The sequence below is a fragment of the Kluyveromyces marxianus genome, chromosome 6, assembly GCF_001417885.1.
Source record: "Kluyveromyces marxianus DMKU3-1042 DNA, complete genome, chromosome 6".
NCBI classification, from domain to species: Eukaryota; Fungi; Ascomycota; class Saccharomycetes; order Saccharomycetales; family Saccharomycetaceae; genus Kluyveromyces; species Kluyveromyces marxianus.
This window is the reverse complement of record NC_036030.1, coordinates 929812-946350: the sequence shown is the minus strand read 5'-3', so window position 1 is coordinate 946350 and position 16539 is coordinate 929812. Positions and strand designations below refer to the sequence as shown.

At 39.4% G+C, this 16539-nt stretch overlaps 6 protein-coding genes across 6 annotated transcripts; 3 read left to right on the top strand and 3 right to left on the bottom strand.

Annotated features, from left to right (window-relative positions):
* Window positions 1-221: 221 nt before the first annotated feature.
* On the top strand, window positions 222-2231 carry SGV1 (cyclin-dependent serine/threonine protein kinase SGV1; the record flags this gene model as incomplete). Its single annotated transcript, XM_022821120.1, has 1 exon — window positions 222-2231. One exon carries the CDS (start codon window positions 222-224, stop codon window positions 2229-2231), a length of 2010 nt encoding a protein of 669 aa, XP_022677515.1.
* A 1318-nt stretch (window positions 2232-3549) lies between these two features.
* Window positions 3550-5655, top strand: SST2 (GTPase-activating protein SST2; the record flags this gene model as incomplete). The annotated part of the gene is made up of 1 exon (XM_022821119.1): window positions 3550-5655. One exon carries the CDS (start codon window positions 3550-3552, stop codon window positions 5653-5655), a length of 2106 nt encoding a protein of 701 aa, XP_022677514.1.
* A 144-nt stretch (window positions 5656-5799) lies between these two features.
* GCD11 (translation initiation factor eIF2 subunit gamma) lies at window positions 5800-7374 on the bottom strand (the record flags this gene model as incomplete). The annotated part of the gene is made up of 1 exon (XM_022821118.1): window positions 5800-7374. One exon carries the CDS (start codon window positions 7372-7374, stop codon window positions 5800-5802), a length of 1575 nt encoding a protein of 524 aa, XP_022677513.1.
* A 440-nt stretch (window positions 7375-7814) lies between these two features.
* On the bottom strand, window positions 7815-10619 carry LEU3 (leucine-responsive transcriptional regulator LEU3; the record flags this gene model as incomplete). The annotated part of the gene is made up of 1 exon (XM_022821116.1): window positions 7815-10619. One exon carries the CDS (start codon window positions 10617-10619, stop codon window positions 7815-7817), a length of 2805 nt encoding a protein of 934 aa, XP_022677512.1.
* Window positions 10620-11193: 574 nt separating this feature from the next.
* Window positions 11194-12546, top strand: KLMA_60440 (uncharacterized protein; the record flags this gene model as incomplete). The annotated part of the gene is made up of 1 exon (XM_022821115.1): window positions 11194-12546. The coding sequence occupies one exon, from the start codon at window positions 11194-11196 to the stop codon at window positions 12544-12546; it is 1353 nt and encodes a 450-aa protein (XP_022677511.1).
* A 235-nt stretch (window positions 12547-12781) lies between these two features.
* YAT2 (carnitine O-acetyltransferase YAT2) lies at window positions 12782-15364 on the bottom strand (the record flags this gene model as incomplete). Its single annotated transcript, XM_022821114.1, has 1 exon — window positions 12782-15364. The coding sequence occupies one exon, from the start codon at window positions 15362-15364 to the stop codon at window positions 12782-12784; it is 2583 nt and encodes an 860-aa protein (XP_022677510.1).
* Window positions 15365-16539: the final 1175 nt, after the last annotated feature.

Sequence of the window (16539 nt, the reverse complement as noted above, 5' to 3'; positions counted from 1 at the left end):
TATTGTATGGTTTCTAATACAAAATAGAGAGAGAGAGCCTGCTTTGTGAAATAAAAACAACACCAGATAAGTGCTGAGCTAACTGATAGTCGAACAGGTAGCACCCATTCCATTAAGAAGTATTGTTTTTCGTTCTGCTGCACAGAAGACAGTTTTCAGGGTCCACTATAAGTGTTTGTTCAAGTGTCAAGTCCAGTTAGTTTTGTACTCAACTATTTGTAATGAGCACCGCAGACAGAAAGCCTACTTCTTTGAAATACAGGATAGGCAAGGTGAAACAGATACCGACAGTTGTGAAGGATGAAAAGTCTGGGTTAGAAAGTATACAGATTCCCAGCAGGGAAAATGAACCCGTGTACGGTGTGACCAACTTTTTGAACAATTATAGAGAAGAAGAGAAATTAGGACAAGGGACTTTTGGGGAGGTTTTCAAGGGAATCCACCTAGGTACGAACAGGAAAGTTGCCATCAAGAGAATTTTGGTTCGTGCGGAAAAGGACTTGTTTCCCATTACAGCTCAAAGAGAGATTACGATTCTCAAGCGCATGAATCATAAAAATATCGTGAAGTTGATTGAAATCGTCTACGATGAGTCTCCAACGCCCAAGACCGACACCAACGGTCCTCATCCGGTAGGAAACTACAATAACAATAATACAAATCCTCCCAAGCTAATAACGGGGAAACACTTCTTCATGATATTGCCTTATATGGTGTCCGATCTAACGGGTCTTTTGCACAATCCAAGGGTTCAGTTCGACATGGGAGATGTGAAGAACATAATGTTGCAGCTATTTGAAGGTATCAACTATATTCACTGCAACAAATTTTTACATCGAGACATTAAGACTGCTAATATTTTGATAGACCACAAGGGGGTCGTCAAGATTGCTGATTTCGGATTGGCGAGAAACTATTTTGGATCCCCACCCAATCTCAAGTTCCCCGGAGGGGCAGGGTCTGGTGCTAAGTACACATCCGTGGTGGTTACTCGCTGGTACAGAGCACCGGAAATTGTGTTGGGTGACAGATACTATACAACAGCTGTTGATATATGGGGTATAGGTTGCGTGTTCGCGGAGTTCTTCGAAAAAAAACCAATATTGCAAGGTCAAACGGATATCGATCAAGGACACGTTATTTTCAAATTGATGGGAACTCCATCCATGGAGGAATGGGCCCTTGCATACCATCTACCAGGATCAGAATTAACAAAGACAAATTATAAAAGAACTTTAAACGACCGTTTCTCGAGGCATTTAAATGAAACGGGATTGGATCTACTTTCCAAACTATTGGCTCTAGATCCTTACAAGAGAATTACGGCTATGATGGCAAAAAGGCATCCTTTCTTTACCGAAGAGCCTCTTCCAAGCTCCATGATCAAGTTACCTAACGAAGAATCTCATGAATCTGACATTAAAAGGTATAAAAACGAACTGAATGAAGCAATGACTCAACGGCCGCCATCGGCTCCCGCAGGACACAACTCAACAGACAATTCTATAAGATCTGTATCGGGTACGGTATTCCCTAAAGAAGGAACCACACCAAAAGTTATCAGAGCTGACCTTCCGAAGCCTAGCATTCCTGTACAACCTGGTCCTTCTAGGTACAATGCGTCGGTTACAGTACCACCAACAGTGCCAATGCCAGTACCATCGCGCTCTGTTCCAAAACAACCTGCTGGTATAACTTTACCAAAGGGTCCAAAGAATGGCGCTCCTTCGGGCCCTCATAGGTTACCTCCTAATCCAAGGGGCACTTTCCCATCGAAGTACCCTGTGGAATCGAGATTTGGTCCAAACACCAGAATTACCACCGAATCTTATAATGCCGGAAAGAGATACCAGAGCAGGTGGGATGGTGGGGCAGAAAGAGAAAAGGGTTATCGTAGTAAGCCTTACGGATCATCGAATGAGAGAGGACATTATCAATCAGAACAAATACCATCCGGACCTAGACCTAATTCATACCCTAACAGGTACCATAATCGTGATTATAATCAAATGCATCATACAGGAAGTTCTCACAATACATATAATGAGTACAAGCCTCATAGCAGCAGTAATACTAACAATAGTTACGGTATCAAGCGAAGATACAATAGAACGTCGGATGCTGACACAGCTCAGGATCCAAATCAACAAAATACACGGGCTAACCAGTCCCATACGGATGCATCGAATTCTGAAGATGTGAAGCCAAAAGATGTTGCAGACTACTACTGATCCTTCAAAATGTTCATCACTTTTGCATCATTGGAGGGGGGGGTGTTCTTTGTGTATCGTCCAAAAAGGTATTTGAGGGGCGCACTAAATAGTATGTAGATATTTATGAGGGAGGTTCGGTTCCTATTCCTCATTATGCCATCATTTTACAATATTTCCAATGTTTATTTGAGCGGATACATCCTTGGCAAGATATAGCACAAAATGACGATTCCATTATTATTTCAACCAAATTAGAATGGAAAGGCAAGAGTTATCTATACTGTACGCTTAAAATAAAAAATATGGGTACATTATGATGAATCCAGGTGTTTTTAGAGAAATGAACAAGAATAATCGCAAAAATTCTTCTCTATATGTATATGCAAGCGCATGCATATACATATGTCTACTAATCTGCACATTTTCAGAAACAAATTAAAGATGGAGACATAAACGCAGAAACGAGTAGTGATAATAATAAAACATTCTCCTAATGCAGTCTGAAAATTGCTGTTACCAAGCGTCGGAAGTCATTATTGAATGACTCTCTTGGGCATTCAAAATTTGCTTTCATTACAGCATTTACGGACTAATGTATACAGAAACTAATCTAGAACGGCTTAAGTTTCCACTAACTTTAAAGAGGCAATATGAGAAAAATTATGCTGGTGTATCTAAAATTTACCGCAACCTAGATTATTCTTTTACCTCTTACTGCGTTTGAACAGTGGGTAGTAAACAAGACTATATGCATAAGACACAATAGGGAGAATGCTAAATATTGCCTCTAACGAAATAGGCAATTATGGACTGCATCAAATTATAGAGTTTACTGCGGACATTACTGTGGTATAGAATTATCCTGGTAGCTTTGGCTGCTCCTCACACTGCTTCAACGCCTCTGTACAATTTTGAGGTTATCCCTTCCAAAATTGCCCTGTTTCATGTTTGTAGGTTCGTCATAAAAAAAAAAAAAGTTGGCAGATAATCTGCTTCTTGCAATACCAATGTTTCAAAGGAAGACGAAGCAGTAAAAATAGTCACAGTAGATCCGGGTTGTTGTTGAAACCATCCAAGGATTGTGTTACTCTGGACTGTTTTATATATAGGCTGCTGCTTAAAAATCAACTAGTACAGATGTTTGGAGATGGAATGGATTGTTTAGTATTGATTGACACATGTCGTTTCCTATTTATACTCACTCACTTTAGATAAAGTACGTGAAGGTAGCCTATTTAGGGTTGCATTGAAACGACTATAATCATAACACACTTTCCTACTGCTATATACCAGAAGGTGTATGCATCTGTTCAAAGGTCTTTAAGCAGTAGCCAACATGACAAGAAACGAGAAGGGCGATAATACACTACATGAAATGTTCTCAAACAGTTTTACTCGCTCTCCTGACGGGTATATTGTAGCCCATGAACTCAAGACTGTTTTTTCAATAATGATTATCTGCCTTTCTCTAGAGGAGAAGCCTAAGGTGAATAATAATAAGCTAATAAGTTTAGGGAAAAAGACGTTCCCTTATACATTTTCAATCTCAAGAGCTGTGGAACTTCTTCAAAACTTAGAATTAGAAGTTGAAATGAATTCTACTAACATTTATATTAGCTACTCTATTAAACCAGAGCTCGGTTATCGACTATTAGATACATTTATGGAAGCAAAGTTATTGCATACTCCTGCTGATAAAACAAGATCCAGACCAAAAGAAGGAATACTCTTACAACCCACGCCGAAAGGAGTGGCAGTTACTTGTGAATATGCTAGAAAGGTAGCTTTAAAAAAACTCCCTCCTATCTTGACTTCCAATTTTAATTCAATGGATTTATTCAAATTCGAACGGAACAGTGTAGATGACACATTAATTCAAAGTGAATACTTTATTAATCTTCTCTTCTCTAAAGTAATGGGTCCAAAACCTAATGTATGGTCGCCGAAACGTACCGGAGATAAAGTGCCGAAACTGTCCACGCTTTTGGAGCAAAGAACTTCTGCTTTATTTTCTTTCGAGAATGTGTCACTGAATGAGATCTTGAAAGGGGTGGATGCTAATTCCAATAATTTTGGTAACAGTTTATCACATAAATCTGGAATTTTAGGGACTTCTGATATGATAGACCCTGCCCAACTAGAAGATGAAACTAGAGAATCACCTTTTGCTCACAGGTTCTTTTCTAATCCAGATTCAGATTCTCATACCCAGTATTATGTCAGTGATTGTGGTCTTCGGCTGTTCGAAAACAAATCATTCGGCAAAGAAGGCACGGTTATAGATTATTGCTTTACAACAAAGGCTCTATGGCAATGGTTGATGGAATGTACTGATATCATGAATCCGAAAGAAGCGGTATCGGTAGCTGCTTTGTTTTTGAAATATGGCCTCATTACACCAATTCTCTTACCACCTAGTGAAAATAGCAAAAAAAAGTTCATAATCTCCAAATCTGCCTATTATACCTTTACACAATCTGGTTGGGATGTGATACAGTGGAAAAAGGATTCTGAACGAGGCAATCATCGTCACTTAAACGAAGGTTCAAAGTTGAATTTATCTTTAAATAGCCGCAATGTCATCAAAAAAGACGAGCTATCATACGCCTGCAAATCAACAAAAGAAGCATTAAGCGATAGCGAAGTGGACCTTGGAGAGAATTTATTCCCTTCACCAGCCGCGTATTCTGATTCTGGATCTTCTTCAGGAACTGAAACTGAAATTTTTGTTTCTAAGGATTCCAAGTCATGGACTCTGAAACAAATACTTGCAGATCCCGGTATGAGGTATCTCTTCAAAATTCACTTAAGTAATGATTTATGCGTCGAAAATCTTGAAGTGTATTATGAGATAACCAAATTCATGAGACAGATGTCGGTACTTAGAAAGCTAATTGAATGTAAGAACCCTAAAGGAGAGAAAAAAGCAAATGTTTCGGATTGGAAGTCTGGGGGAAGTAAAAAATTGAAGGATGCTCTTCATTCAGCTTTACTTAAACAGACTAATGAATGTCTGTCCTTGGTCTATCAAATATATTCTGCATATATTGCACCAGGTGCCCCTTACCAATTGAATATTGATCACAATGTGCGAGAGTCAATAACTTCCATCATTTTTAACCCTCGGTCACCATCCAAAAAGTCATTTGATATCTCATGTAGAGAATATGAACTAGAACAAGGTTCAAAATCAGAAGATGTTAAGGATTCAGTTCAAGCAGGTGTCCATGCGGCTTGTGGGAAGAAGACATCAGATTCAACAAACAAGGTTGATGTTACCCAGATGATCGACGACGCAATGTATACTCTAAAAGAAATATACCCCCATTTCGAGAAAGTAAGACGCAGTGTTTACAAAATGATGAAAACTGATTCTCTACCAAAATTTTTGGTTAGTGAATCATATCTTGAAGCAACGTCTTTACTGTCCTCTACTGAATAGTCCTCTGAATGTAATATATAAAAATCATTTCATGTAAAACCCTATGTGATTGCCGCCTATAAGGGTGAGAGGTCATGGAAACTGTCTACAAGGGAGTTTTTGAACGTTGAGTTGATAATAATATTCATCTATTTAATTTACAAATTAAGCGATTGGCTCAAGAGTAGTACCCTTCTTGATAGTAGCCCAACCAATCAAACGCCAATGCTTTTCGATACGTCTAGACAATGCAATCTTTTCATTAACTTCTGTACATGCAGGGGAAGTCAATTGTAATCTTGCCATATCGGCCTTCACAGCAATAACACGGGCACCTGTAGCAGTAGAACCAATGTTAACCATTAACACTTCATTAGGTTCTAATTTTCTAACCTTAGCTTGCTTTTGACCATCAGTCTTGACACCTAATAGACGACGCAATAGGAAGTAGTTAATTTCAATGTCCGCATAGATAGAAGGCAAATGACCCTTAGCACCCACAACTTGACCCACAAGACGATCAGCTCTACAAAGTGTTGGATCAACCTTGGTACCGACACCAATTAAACCACCTGGAACTGCAAATTTTAGATCATTGTGTTCTGCGAATAGAGAGACAATGTTGGAGAAGATAGGTTTACATTGTATCTTACCTTGATCGTCCTTAGTAACTATACCTGGTCTAATTTCGATTTCGTCACCTAGTTTGAAAACACCAGTCAAGATAGAACCACCTGCGACACCACCCTTCAAATCATCAATTTCTGCACCTGGCTTGTTGACGTCAAAAGAACGGATGACGATCAATCTTGGAGATGCTAAGAAGTCTCTTTGTGGAACTGGGATACTCTTAACGATAAATTCGTTAACGGCATCAATATTGTACTTCAATTGAGCAGAAATTGGAACAATTGGTGCACCATCGGCAATAGTACCTCTGATAAACTTCAAAATAGATTTTTGATGCTCTAGAGCGGAGTCTTCTCTCATTAGATCCACCTTGTTTTGAAGAATAATGACGTGCTTCAACTTCATGATTTCAATAGCAGCTAAATGTTCGGAAGTTTGTGGTTGAGGACATGATTCATTACCAGCAATCAATAATAGAGCAGCATCCATAACTGCGGCACCTGACAACATGGTAGACATTAAAATATCGTGCCCTGGACAATCAACGAATGAAACATGACGAACTAGCTTATAACGACCGCTGTAACCTGGTAGATCACACTTTGGCTCAACTTCTTTATCAGATCTAAAGGACTTATAACAGTCTGGTTCAGGACAGTTTGGATCATCAAGCTTGTAAATCTTAGCGTTAGCGTAACCCAACTTGATGGTAATATTACGTTCTAATTCATCCTTGAAACGAACGGTTTGCACACCGGAAATAGCTCTAACGACAGTAGACTTACCATGAGCGACATGACCAATGGTACCAATGTTAATAGTGGCTTGTCTGTTAATAATTTCTGGTGATAGAGGGTTCAACTTAGAGAAGTCAGGGTTGGTAGGTTGCTCAGGAAGACCACCACCTTCTTCGAATTCCTTTTTTCTACGTTCTTCTTCAGCTTCAGCATCATCGACACCACTGAAAGTAACAGTCTTCTTAGGCTTCACTTCGTCGGTGATTTGGTCTTCACCTTCATTTCCAAATTCTTGTTCATAGTTATCCATTGGTTCCTCTTGGATATCCCCATTGATAACAATGCTTGGCTCTTGACTTTGCAAATCAGACATCTTGAATTTGGCTATTAACAACAAACTAATAAAATCAACAAAGTACTATTTGGGTTATTATCCTTTTTTAAGTACTTTCCCAAGAATTACAACGCCTTGCCGTTCTGTCTTCGCGCTATAGATCCATCAAAGAATCTCTTGTAACTATACTACTATCAGCATTACAATTCTATATATCATCTAAACTCATTTCGAGTTTTTTGGCCCTCTCTGCGCATCAAAAAAATTTTCGATACAAGTTAATAAATCTCTTTGTACGATAAGATGACTGAAACTGCAAAAAAAAAATTGAAAAAAATTCTGGTCACGCATATATCATGTGATTAGGAAGTGACAGATAAAGCAAGGTTCAATGGTACAACAGACGTTCATAATGTCAGATTATATAAATAGATATATTTGTATTTCAGTTATCACTACATCTAATAGCGATTATAATATTACAACGTTGGATTGAATGCGAATTCATTCATTAGAATATCGACATCTTTCCACACTAGGTCAGATTCCCAATTATCCCACCTTTCGGTTAGGCTTGGAGACATAGACTGGGATTGTTCTTTCCGGTTTTCTGCTTGAACTGGATTGGAGTCTCTGGATGAAGTGTATGGAATGGGCTGTTCTAGCAGCTCATTGAATGTTTGTGTCGTGCTTGTCGGATTTTCATTATTTTTATAGTTCTGAGACAATGGGCTTGGGGCTTTCACACGAGGTGAAGAAGCTTGTTTTTTGTTGGCAATATTCTTGGCTAGTCTATTGTCATTGATTCCGCTCAACATATCAAGAGAATTAGGGTATGAGATAGCATTCTGCTGCTCTATGTTTTGAGCGCCAACAGGTGTAACGGAAGGTGATTTTATGATTGTAGTAGTTGGAGTGACCGAGGATGAGCCCTTCAAAGCTGAATGTTTATTTCTAGCCATTAAATCATCTCTAGGAGAGTTTTTGTTCAGAATTGATTTTAATGATAGCACATCCCCTGTGTGCGATCCACTAGGAGATGTTATACTACTTCCACTTGACTGTTGGGCATTAATAGGTTCAGGGTCAAGAGGGATGGTAGAGATGATTTTTCTTGCATTTTCCTCCGGGTTTTTGTCCTCTGTTAACAGTTCCTTAGTTGAAGCGTCACCATTGCTTAATTCATTATGATTCTCTTCATCAGAGGATATTGCTCTCTCCTTTTCTCTCTTCAATTTAGCCATACCACACTTTTGTCTGAGAATATACAAACAATCGAAGAACACACTCACGGACATTCTTGATTTTATGGTAATCGTCAAATTAAAGTCCTTCTCGCCCTTAGATACACCACCACTTTGATGTTCTTTGCTTTTCCACTCCTCGAACATATTATTGAACATGCTCCATATGCTCCTCATAATTCCTGCAGATCTATATGCCATATCGTATTTGAGCACAGATGCATTCGAGATAAGAGATACAGCATCTTGATACACTTCTTTACCTGTGTTGACGTCTATAATTGATCCAAGAGATGAGTGTACTAGTTTCGATATTATTGAGGCTGATTGCCATATGTTAAGGATATAAACACCCGGAAGATATTTTACAATAAGGGGATCGCGTTTCCACATATCTTTGGCATGTTGCAACAACTGCACTGCAGAATTGTATGCTATTACCAAGCCTCTCTTTGTCGCAAAGCTAGTTTCCATATCCTTCACGGAAATTTTTTGTTTATTAGCTCCAATATCCGTCTCTTTAGCTTCGGTGAAATAATAGGTCAACAAATGCACCTTTGTAACAAGAAGTAAAAATCTCCTAATATCGTCCAATTTTACATTGTCTAGTTGAAGTTCTAGTTCCTTTAGCTGTCTATTCAAAACATGTAATAACGGTAACCTTTCTTCATCTGAAGCTAGACCATTCATGTTTCTCGGATTGGAGTTCATAGTATCGACAACTTGATTCTCAAAGTGGGCAATCTGTAACATTTGCTTTATAGTGAAAGGTACGAAGTCGTTTTTATCATTTCCAGCGGTAGAGATTTTACAAGTGCTGATGACTGTATGATCAAAGGCCACATAAGCTGGAAACCCAAATGATGCAGAGATGGTTTGTGAGACTATGTTACAACATATCCATGTCCTAATTTGTTCGTGGATCAACTGAGAGTTGGCGGTGGCATATTCTGTGGAAAATTGAGCACTGTTAAGTCCCACTCTGAGTGCTTGGAACATAGCTGAACCGATTGTGTTCCATGATGTGTCAGCACTTAATGAAGAAGTCAGAGGAGGCCAGTATGTATAAATTAGGAAGGCTTGAACAGAATAAACCGAAGAAACATTAAGCACAGGTTCATCGGTTTCAGATGGAGAATATCTTATAATAGGAGAAATAGTGATCTCTGCCAATATAGACTTAACCATGTTAGAGAGCTTGTTCATTGTTTCGATTGCTTCGAACTTTCTTCTTAGACCTACAAGTATAATAACCCAGAAAAGACATGGAGATAAGCTGTAAATTTTTTCAGGGCCCTTGGTTACATCAACAACTGGTAAAAATGGATGGTACTTGGTATTGAATTCATTGAATAGGTCAGCGATATCTGCACTAGACAAGGTGACATCCCCGAGAGATTTTGGTTGACATTCAAGTTGTTCGCGACTCAAATTTATAGCACCATCCAGTTTTGCGCCTGTATCGAGCGATCCTGATGATGTCACCATCGATACTACATCTTTGGTAGATAAAACTGAACGCAATGTTTTCAAAGCATCGTCATTCTTGGATATATCAATATTTATATCAGGATTTGAATTCGAATTCGAACTTAATTTTTCAGTCCACTGACCGCTACCGTTACTGTTCATATCGCCAGTAACCCCTAGACTCTTTGGTATATTTAATGAATCAGCATCCAGTTTTTTCAGTAATTCTTCCGACCCCAAACTTGATAGTGACTGAGTCAACTCTTGGAATTTCTTGGCAATAACCTCATTTCTGGCCCTCTTGCACGTTCTTCTAAAATCTTTCTGTAAAACGCATGGTACACCTTTCTTGAGACACCGTGTACAGGGTTCGGGAGCCCTTTCGTGTGCGTCGCACTTGGATTTCTGCTGCCGGCACTCTACACAAGCGAGTTTCTTTTTTTGCATCGGTCTCTTCTTCGATGTAGATCTTATACTTCCTGGAGTAGACGCGCTACTGGTATTTCGACTAAAATCCTCACTCTCTACTGATTTAACGAATTCGGCCTTGTCAAAACCGCGATCTGTCATTGACTATATGACCTTTAGAGCAGTGCACTATTATACCTTAAAAAGATGGTACCAAATAATAAAATAACAGAACAGACAAAAAAAATTGTATATCGGGCACCAACCTCCAAATCGATAGCTATCAAACGGATTAAAGATGAAAAATTCTCTGTTGAGACCGAACAAATCCAAAGATAAAAGCGTAGCTTGTGTCCAGAAGTACGATCTCTGAGAAGCGATGAATCCCATCTCTAAAATTATGTCAAATCTTTGAAATCAGATGCTGTCAATATTTTTAAACTTGAAAAAAAAAAAAAAAAAAAAAAAAAAAAAAAAAAAAACATAGCGATGAGCCGTCGTAAAGAATAAAAAAGAAATAAGCTAAAGAGACATAATGAACAGAAGGATGAATGAAATGTAACTATGATTAATGTAATAAGCAGTTTTTTTATGAATATGGAGTCATTACATGCAAAAGGTAATTTATAAGTGCAGTTAAATTGAGCATCGGGGTATCATTGACCAGTACAAGCAAATACTTGAAGAAGTAGATACCTAACAGCTCTGGGAGAGAAGAAAGGAAGTTAAATAAACGATGCATGTTGGTAAGGTTTGGTCAGAAGCCCCTAGGGATGTGAAATTATTATGGTGGGCTGTACTTTTAAGAATGATGGCATACGGAATGACTAACCAGATTCTAACCCTTTATTTCAATGAGATTGGCATTACAGATGAGCAAATGGGTCTATTTATGTCGTTAACTCTTGTCGGAGATGTGTGTATCTCGTACGTTCTTACGTGGTACGCTGACTCATGGGGCAGACGTTTGGTGTTAACTTATGGCTCTGCAATGATGGGACTCTCCGGTGTAGTATTTGCTGTATCAGAAAATATATATGTTCTTCTTGTGTTTGCTATCATTGGGGTTATCTCGCCATCTTCTGAAGAAGTAGGACCTTTCAAATCTATTGAAGAGTCTATGATTGCCCATTTGACCCCACATAACAAGAGACCCGAGGTGTACTCTATGCATTCGATGCTTGGAACTTTTGGTAGTGCTGTAGGCTCTCTATTCTGCGGTGTTATAATCGATATTCTTATATCATTCAAGGTATTTGAAACTAAAAGAGCATGTTACAAAGCTATATTTGGGATCTATGCTATCATTGCGTTGATTAAGTTGTTCATTTCCATATCGTTGTCGGCAGAGTCCGAACTTGACGGTGACTTTGATGACCAGTGTGAATCTGCCGAAGCAACCACTGAAACATCGACTGAAACCCAAATAGAGGATGCAGAAGTTCAAGCAGAAGATACTCCTTTGGTTATCAAATCACTAAGAAAAGACAGGTTATCCAAGAAGACAGTTTCTTTAATGTTCAGATTGCTTTTGATTTTTATGACGGATTCATTGGGTTCAGGATTCATGACTTCCTCCTGGATGGTGTATTATTATAAAAAGGTATTTGATATGAGCAATACATCATTAGGATTGTTATTTTTCAGCAGCAAATACGTAATGGCAGCATCTGCTATACCATCCGCTATCATCGCTAGGCTTTATGGACCAGTTAAAGCAACTTTGCTTGTTCAAGTTCCTTCTGGTATTTTCTCTATCCTAGTTCCATTTGCAGATGCACATGTTTGGTTATCCGTCCTGTTATTAATGCTCTTCTTTTTCACTACAGCAATGGATGTTACACCAAGACAAATTATTCTGACCAATACAATACCTGCTAAAGACCTAACAAAGGTGATGGGTATGGTTAATATTGGGAAAACTTTTAGCAGATGCATAGGTCCTTTCTTCACTGGTAAATTGGCCAATGATGGATATTTGTGGGTATGTTATATCATAAGCGGTTCTTTAGTGATTTTAGCAGATATATTCTTAGCAATTCTTTTTGGTGACATAGATGAACAAATTCTAGCTAAGACAAACTCATGAATTCCTTCTGTAATAAGCGAATTAGTCTTTTCATTAAACGCATTAAAACGGAAAACAATAGGAGCTTTATATTAATAATTCATTGTCATTGTCATTGTCATTGTCATTGTCATTATCATAAAAACATTTGAGAATAAATAATTACACACGGAAAATTGGCTATCAGTGCTAAATATTTTCTTGGAGCTAACTCTCGATTTACTCCTCAAATCAGTTTGAATTTTCTGTCATATTTCTAACCTCGGGTGTTTACTTTCCTTCCAACAATTGAGCGGTCAAAGTTTATTTCGAACTTTGATGAAACCACGTTCTTCTTCTTATTTGTTTTGGGAGTTTCCTTTGTAGCATTTGAAGCATCAATCACCAGAATTTCATACCCAGCATTTTGTTTTTCGAGTTCACTTGCAATACGTATTCTAGAGGTCGCTGTATCTTCCAGTTCATTAGTCAAAGTTGGCTGTGATGCATTTGAAAGGCTCATTGAAGATAGCTTTAAATTAGAGCCAGATCTAGAAATTGGTCTTGATGATGTTCTACTTTCTAAGTGGCCTTTGAGCTCTAAGAATCCATGGCCACCATTGAATATACTTGAAGTTGAAGATTGGTGATATCCACCAAGGTTGGGCCGATCAGCAGTCTGGCCAGGAGCTTTTGTATTATCAACTTTATGCTGTGCAACATTCAGCTTAAGCTGGTTGATAGCATTATCAATCTCGTATAACTGATCAACTTTGGGACTAATTCTAACCGAATTGGTAGAGTTCAATTCCCAATAATTGTTGATTTCCGTTAAAACCCACTTTAGCATGAACGCCAATCTTCTTCCCTGCCTGTACTGAGAAGTCAACGTAATGTCACATTGGTCACTTTTGATTATGTAACCAATGCCGAAACCTTGAGGGACAGCTGGAGTGACACCGAAAGCTGACATGGCGGAATTGCCGCAGTTGGAAGCGATTAATTCTGGAGCAGAGAATGGTTCCATCATTGGATTGTTGAAAACCTTCGAGGCCGTTTCTAGTTCTTCTTCCGAGAGCCCGATGTCGAAATGTTCGTGGAATTTAAAAAGGTATTTGATAGCATTGAAGTGTTTCTCGAACCCCAGTCCATTTTGAGCTTGCCTAATTTTTTCACTGTGATCATTACAAGCAGAAATAAACTTCTCTAATTTACCCTTTTCATTCAACGAGTTGGAAATAAATAATTGGCATAACTCTAATAACTCTTGCGTTTGGATTGGGATGAATGCGGATCTAGAGTTTTTGAAGAATCTTGTCGAAATGGGTTCAAAACTGAAAATCATTTTGCCGTAAAGGGCATAGTGCGCAATCTGAAGAGCAACTTGTATTAGAGAATCAGCGCGAACGCCCAATTTCTGCGCTGTTCTATACCCGAATGGAATACTAGTATGGACAATATCGTGTTTCGATATTAAATCTGTCAATTTAGTCTCAGATAAGTGAACATGTGTGTTCAAAATGTGACTGAATGACCAGCTTATCTTGGAGAGCTTTTTAGGCCAAGGGTCTTTAGAGCTAGCCTTTGGTATTTGTGGCCATAGAGAAAAGTGAGGGTCCCCGCCGTGGACTTCTCTGGCTAATCTCAAGATAGACTCTGCGTAAATGTCGCTAGTGAACCTCAAAACGACGCTTCCGTCGCATGTGAACGAATCCCAGATTACGGCCGCTTTTGAGTCTGCGGTAACGATCAACTGTAATTTGTCGTACCATCTAGAAGTGCAAGAACCAACCTGGAAACCAGTAACATCGTCAATGACACTTGTACCGTAATATAATCGCTTGCAATCCTCATTGATGTCACTGGTACTTGTTGATTCATCAAGAACGACGACAAACAACGCAGAGTCGATGGTATTCAACTCTTGTGGGTAACGTTTTTGCAATCTCTTTCTTGCATACTTCCAGTTCTTGAAGGAATAAGACGTGAGAGATCCCAACGCGGTGGCTCTTTTCAACCCGCGAGAAGTTGTTGAATCGTCGATAATATGTTGGAAAGCCTGGGATAGTTGCGAGTCTGTGAACAACACGTCATTCTTTTCGTCCAAGACGTCCAAAGTGTAGTACTGTCCTCTGGAGATGATCAATATGTGTTTTGAATCAGGATACTGTTTCTTTGTGATGCCGTGGACGTTGAAAAATTCCACTTCGTCATCTGAGGCCGATGCCTCTGAGGAAGCTGTTGAAGGCCTTCTTTGCGCCGAAAGATTGTTCAACTCTGCTTCGAGGTCTGATTCGTCGTAGGGCTTGTTTAAGTCAAATGACTCCACTTCCCCGTGTTCAAAAACAGGGCACCGGGTCGTACCAAATAGATTGACATACGGAAGCATGCTCATCGGCTTGCCATTCTTGCCGTAGTCTGGGGGCAATACGTTCTGTCTAAAAGCGCTTACAAACCTCAAAGCAGACGAACAAAGCACGCCGCACCTAGCTGCCTGTGAAATGCTGGTATCCGCATCTTCTGCTAGCACAAGAAACGGATTTCTGGGCAAGACGTCATCCTGAATCTCCTTTGTGGATGTGTGGTTGTTGATATCTAGATGTAATCTGTCCAAGTAACATCCGTTGAAACGGTCGAATATCGCCAATTTGTCTTGCAATTTGGCGGCAGCCTTTGAGCTCATGAACGTTTTTATATTTTCGTGCAACTCATTGGACTCTTCCGGATGCAAAGGATGTTTGTAGTATCCGTCTGCATAGTACAATGGTTTGAGAGATTCCTCCATCTCAACCAGGGACTGGTGTAAGTCCGGAAGAGGTAGCTTGGGCAAGTCTTTTTCGTTTATAAAGGTGGAAGTCATTACTGGTGATTAGTGTTGGTCTGGCTAGCTACTACCTACCACTGGGGTACCTACCATTGTATTTACTCTACTGGTGGTCAAACCTCCAATCATGTCAAGAAAGGTACCATATATATATACTCTATGCTAAAGACACAACAAATAAACAATAAAATAAAGGTCACTCACTGAACTGGAGGTGCGACTGACTACCTCTACTACCTCTACTTCTTTATCGCTAGATGAGGGGAGTCCACAAAGAACTGATGCTACTGCTACTACACACAAACGCCATGCAAACGCATCAACAAAACTTACAATCACAAGCACAAGCACAAGCGCATCGCATTATCGGATTAAGGTGCTCTCTACCCTAAACCTCACAAAAAAAAGTCCGGAGCGACGCCCTAAAGGAAAAGAATCATCATTCATCAGTCATCATCAACCCTGAACCTTCCCAGCTTTTCTTTGGTCATCAATAAAACCTTGGACTGGCGTAAACCAGGCTTTAAGTATTGCTTACACTAGCGCGGGGCATGAACAGAACAGAACGGCTTGCCGCTCTGACATGCCTGTAGAGATCGGACTCAAAACCGCGTTTTTCCCTGACGCGCGCTGATCATTTTATGGAGGAGAAAAATGATTAATGACAGATAAAATGACAGGGAAAGGAGAAGAAGACCAGCCGGTGGTACAGTGTTATCTGGGTCGGTTATGGGCAAAGCAGGGGCTATGTTTTTTTTTTTTTGTTTTGTGATTGTGTTTGTGATTTGATTTTGTCGTGACCACGCTCGGAGTAGACGGAGAAAGAGGGTTTGGCGGTGTGGTTGTGTCCGGGTTAAAGGCGAAGGAAGAAAAGACAAAGCGAGTTAGCTTTTTAGTTAGTAGTACCCTGGTGCGCACGTGACCAGATTTTCTTTTTGATTGTTTGTTTGTTTGTCCATCATTTCTTGTAAAACTAAATTGATTGTTTTGTATTATACTATACTAGAGGAGAAAATACTTAACAAGCTATATAGAAGCATGTGGTAAATGGGTTAGTTCCCCTCCCATAAAGATATTTGATGAGGGGGTTTCCCACACGTGACGTTCGACACCTGTAAAGTGATTTAAAAGGTTGTGGGTTTTGAATGGAAGAGACAAAAGGCACACAGCGCGCGGGGAGGACCCCCCGCTCGCTGTAGGCATTGAGTTCC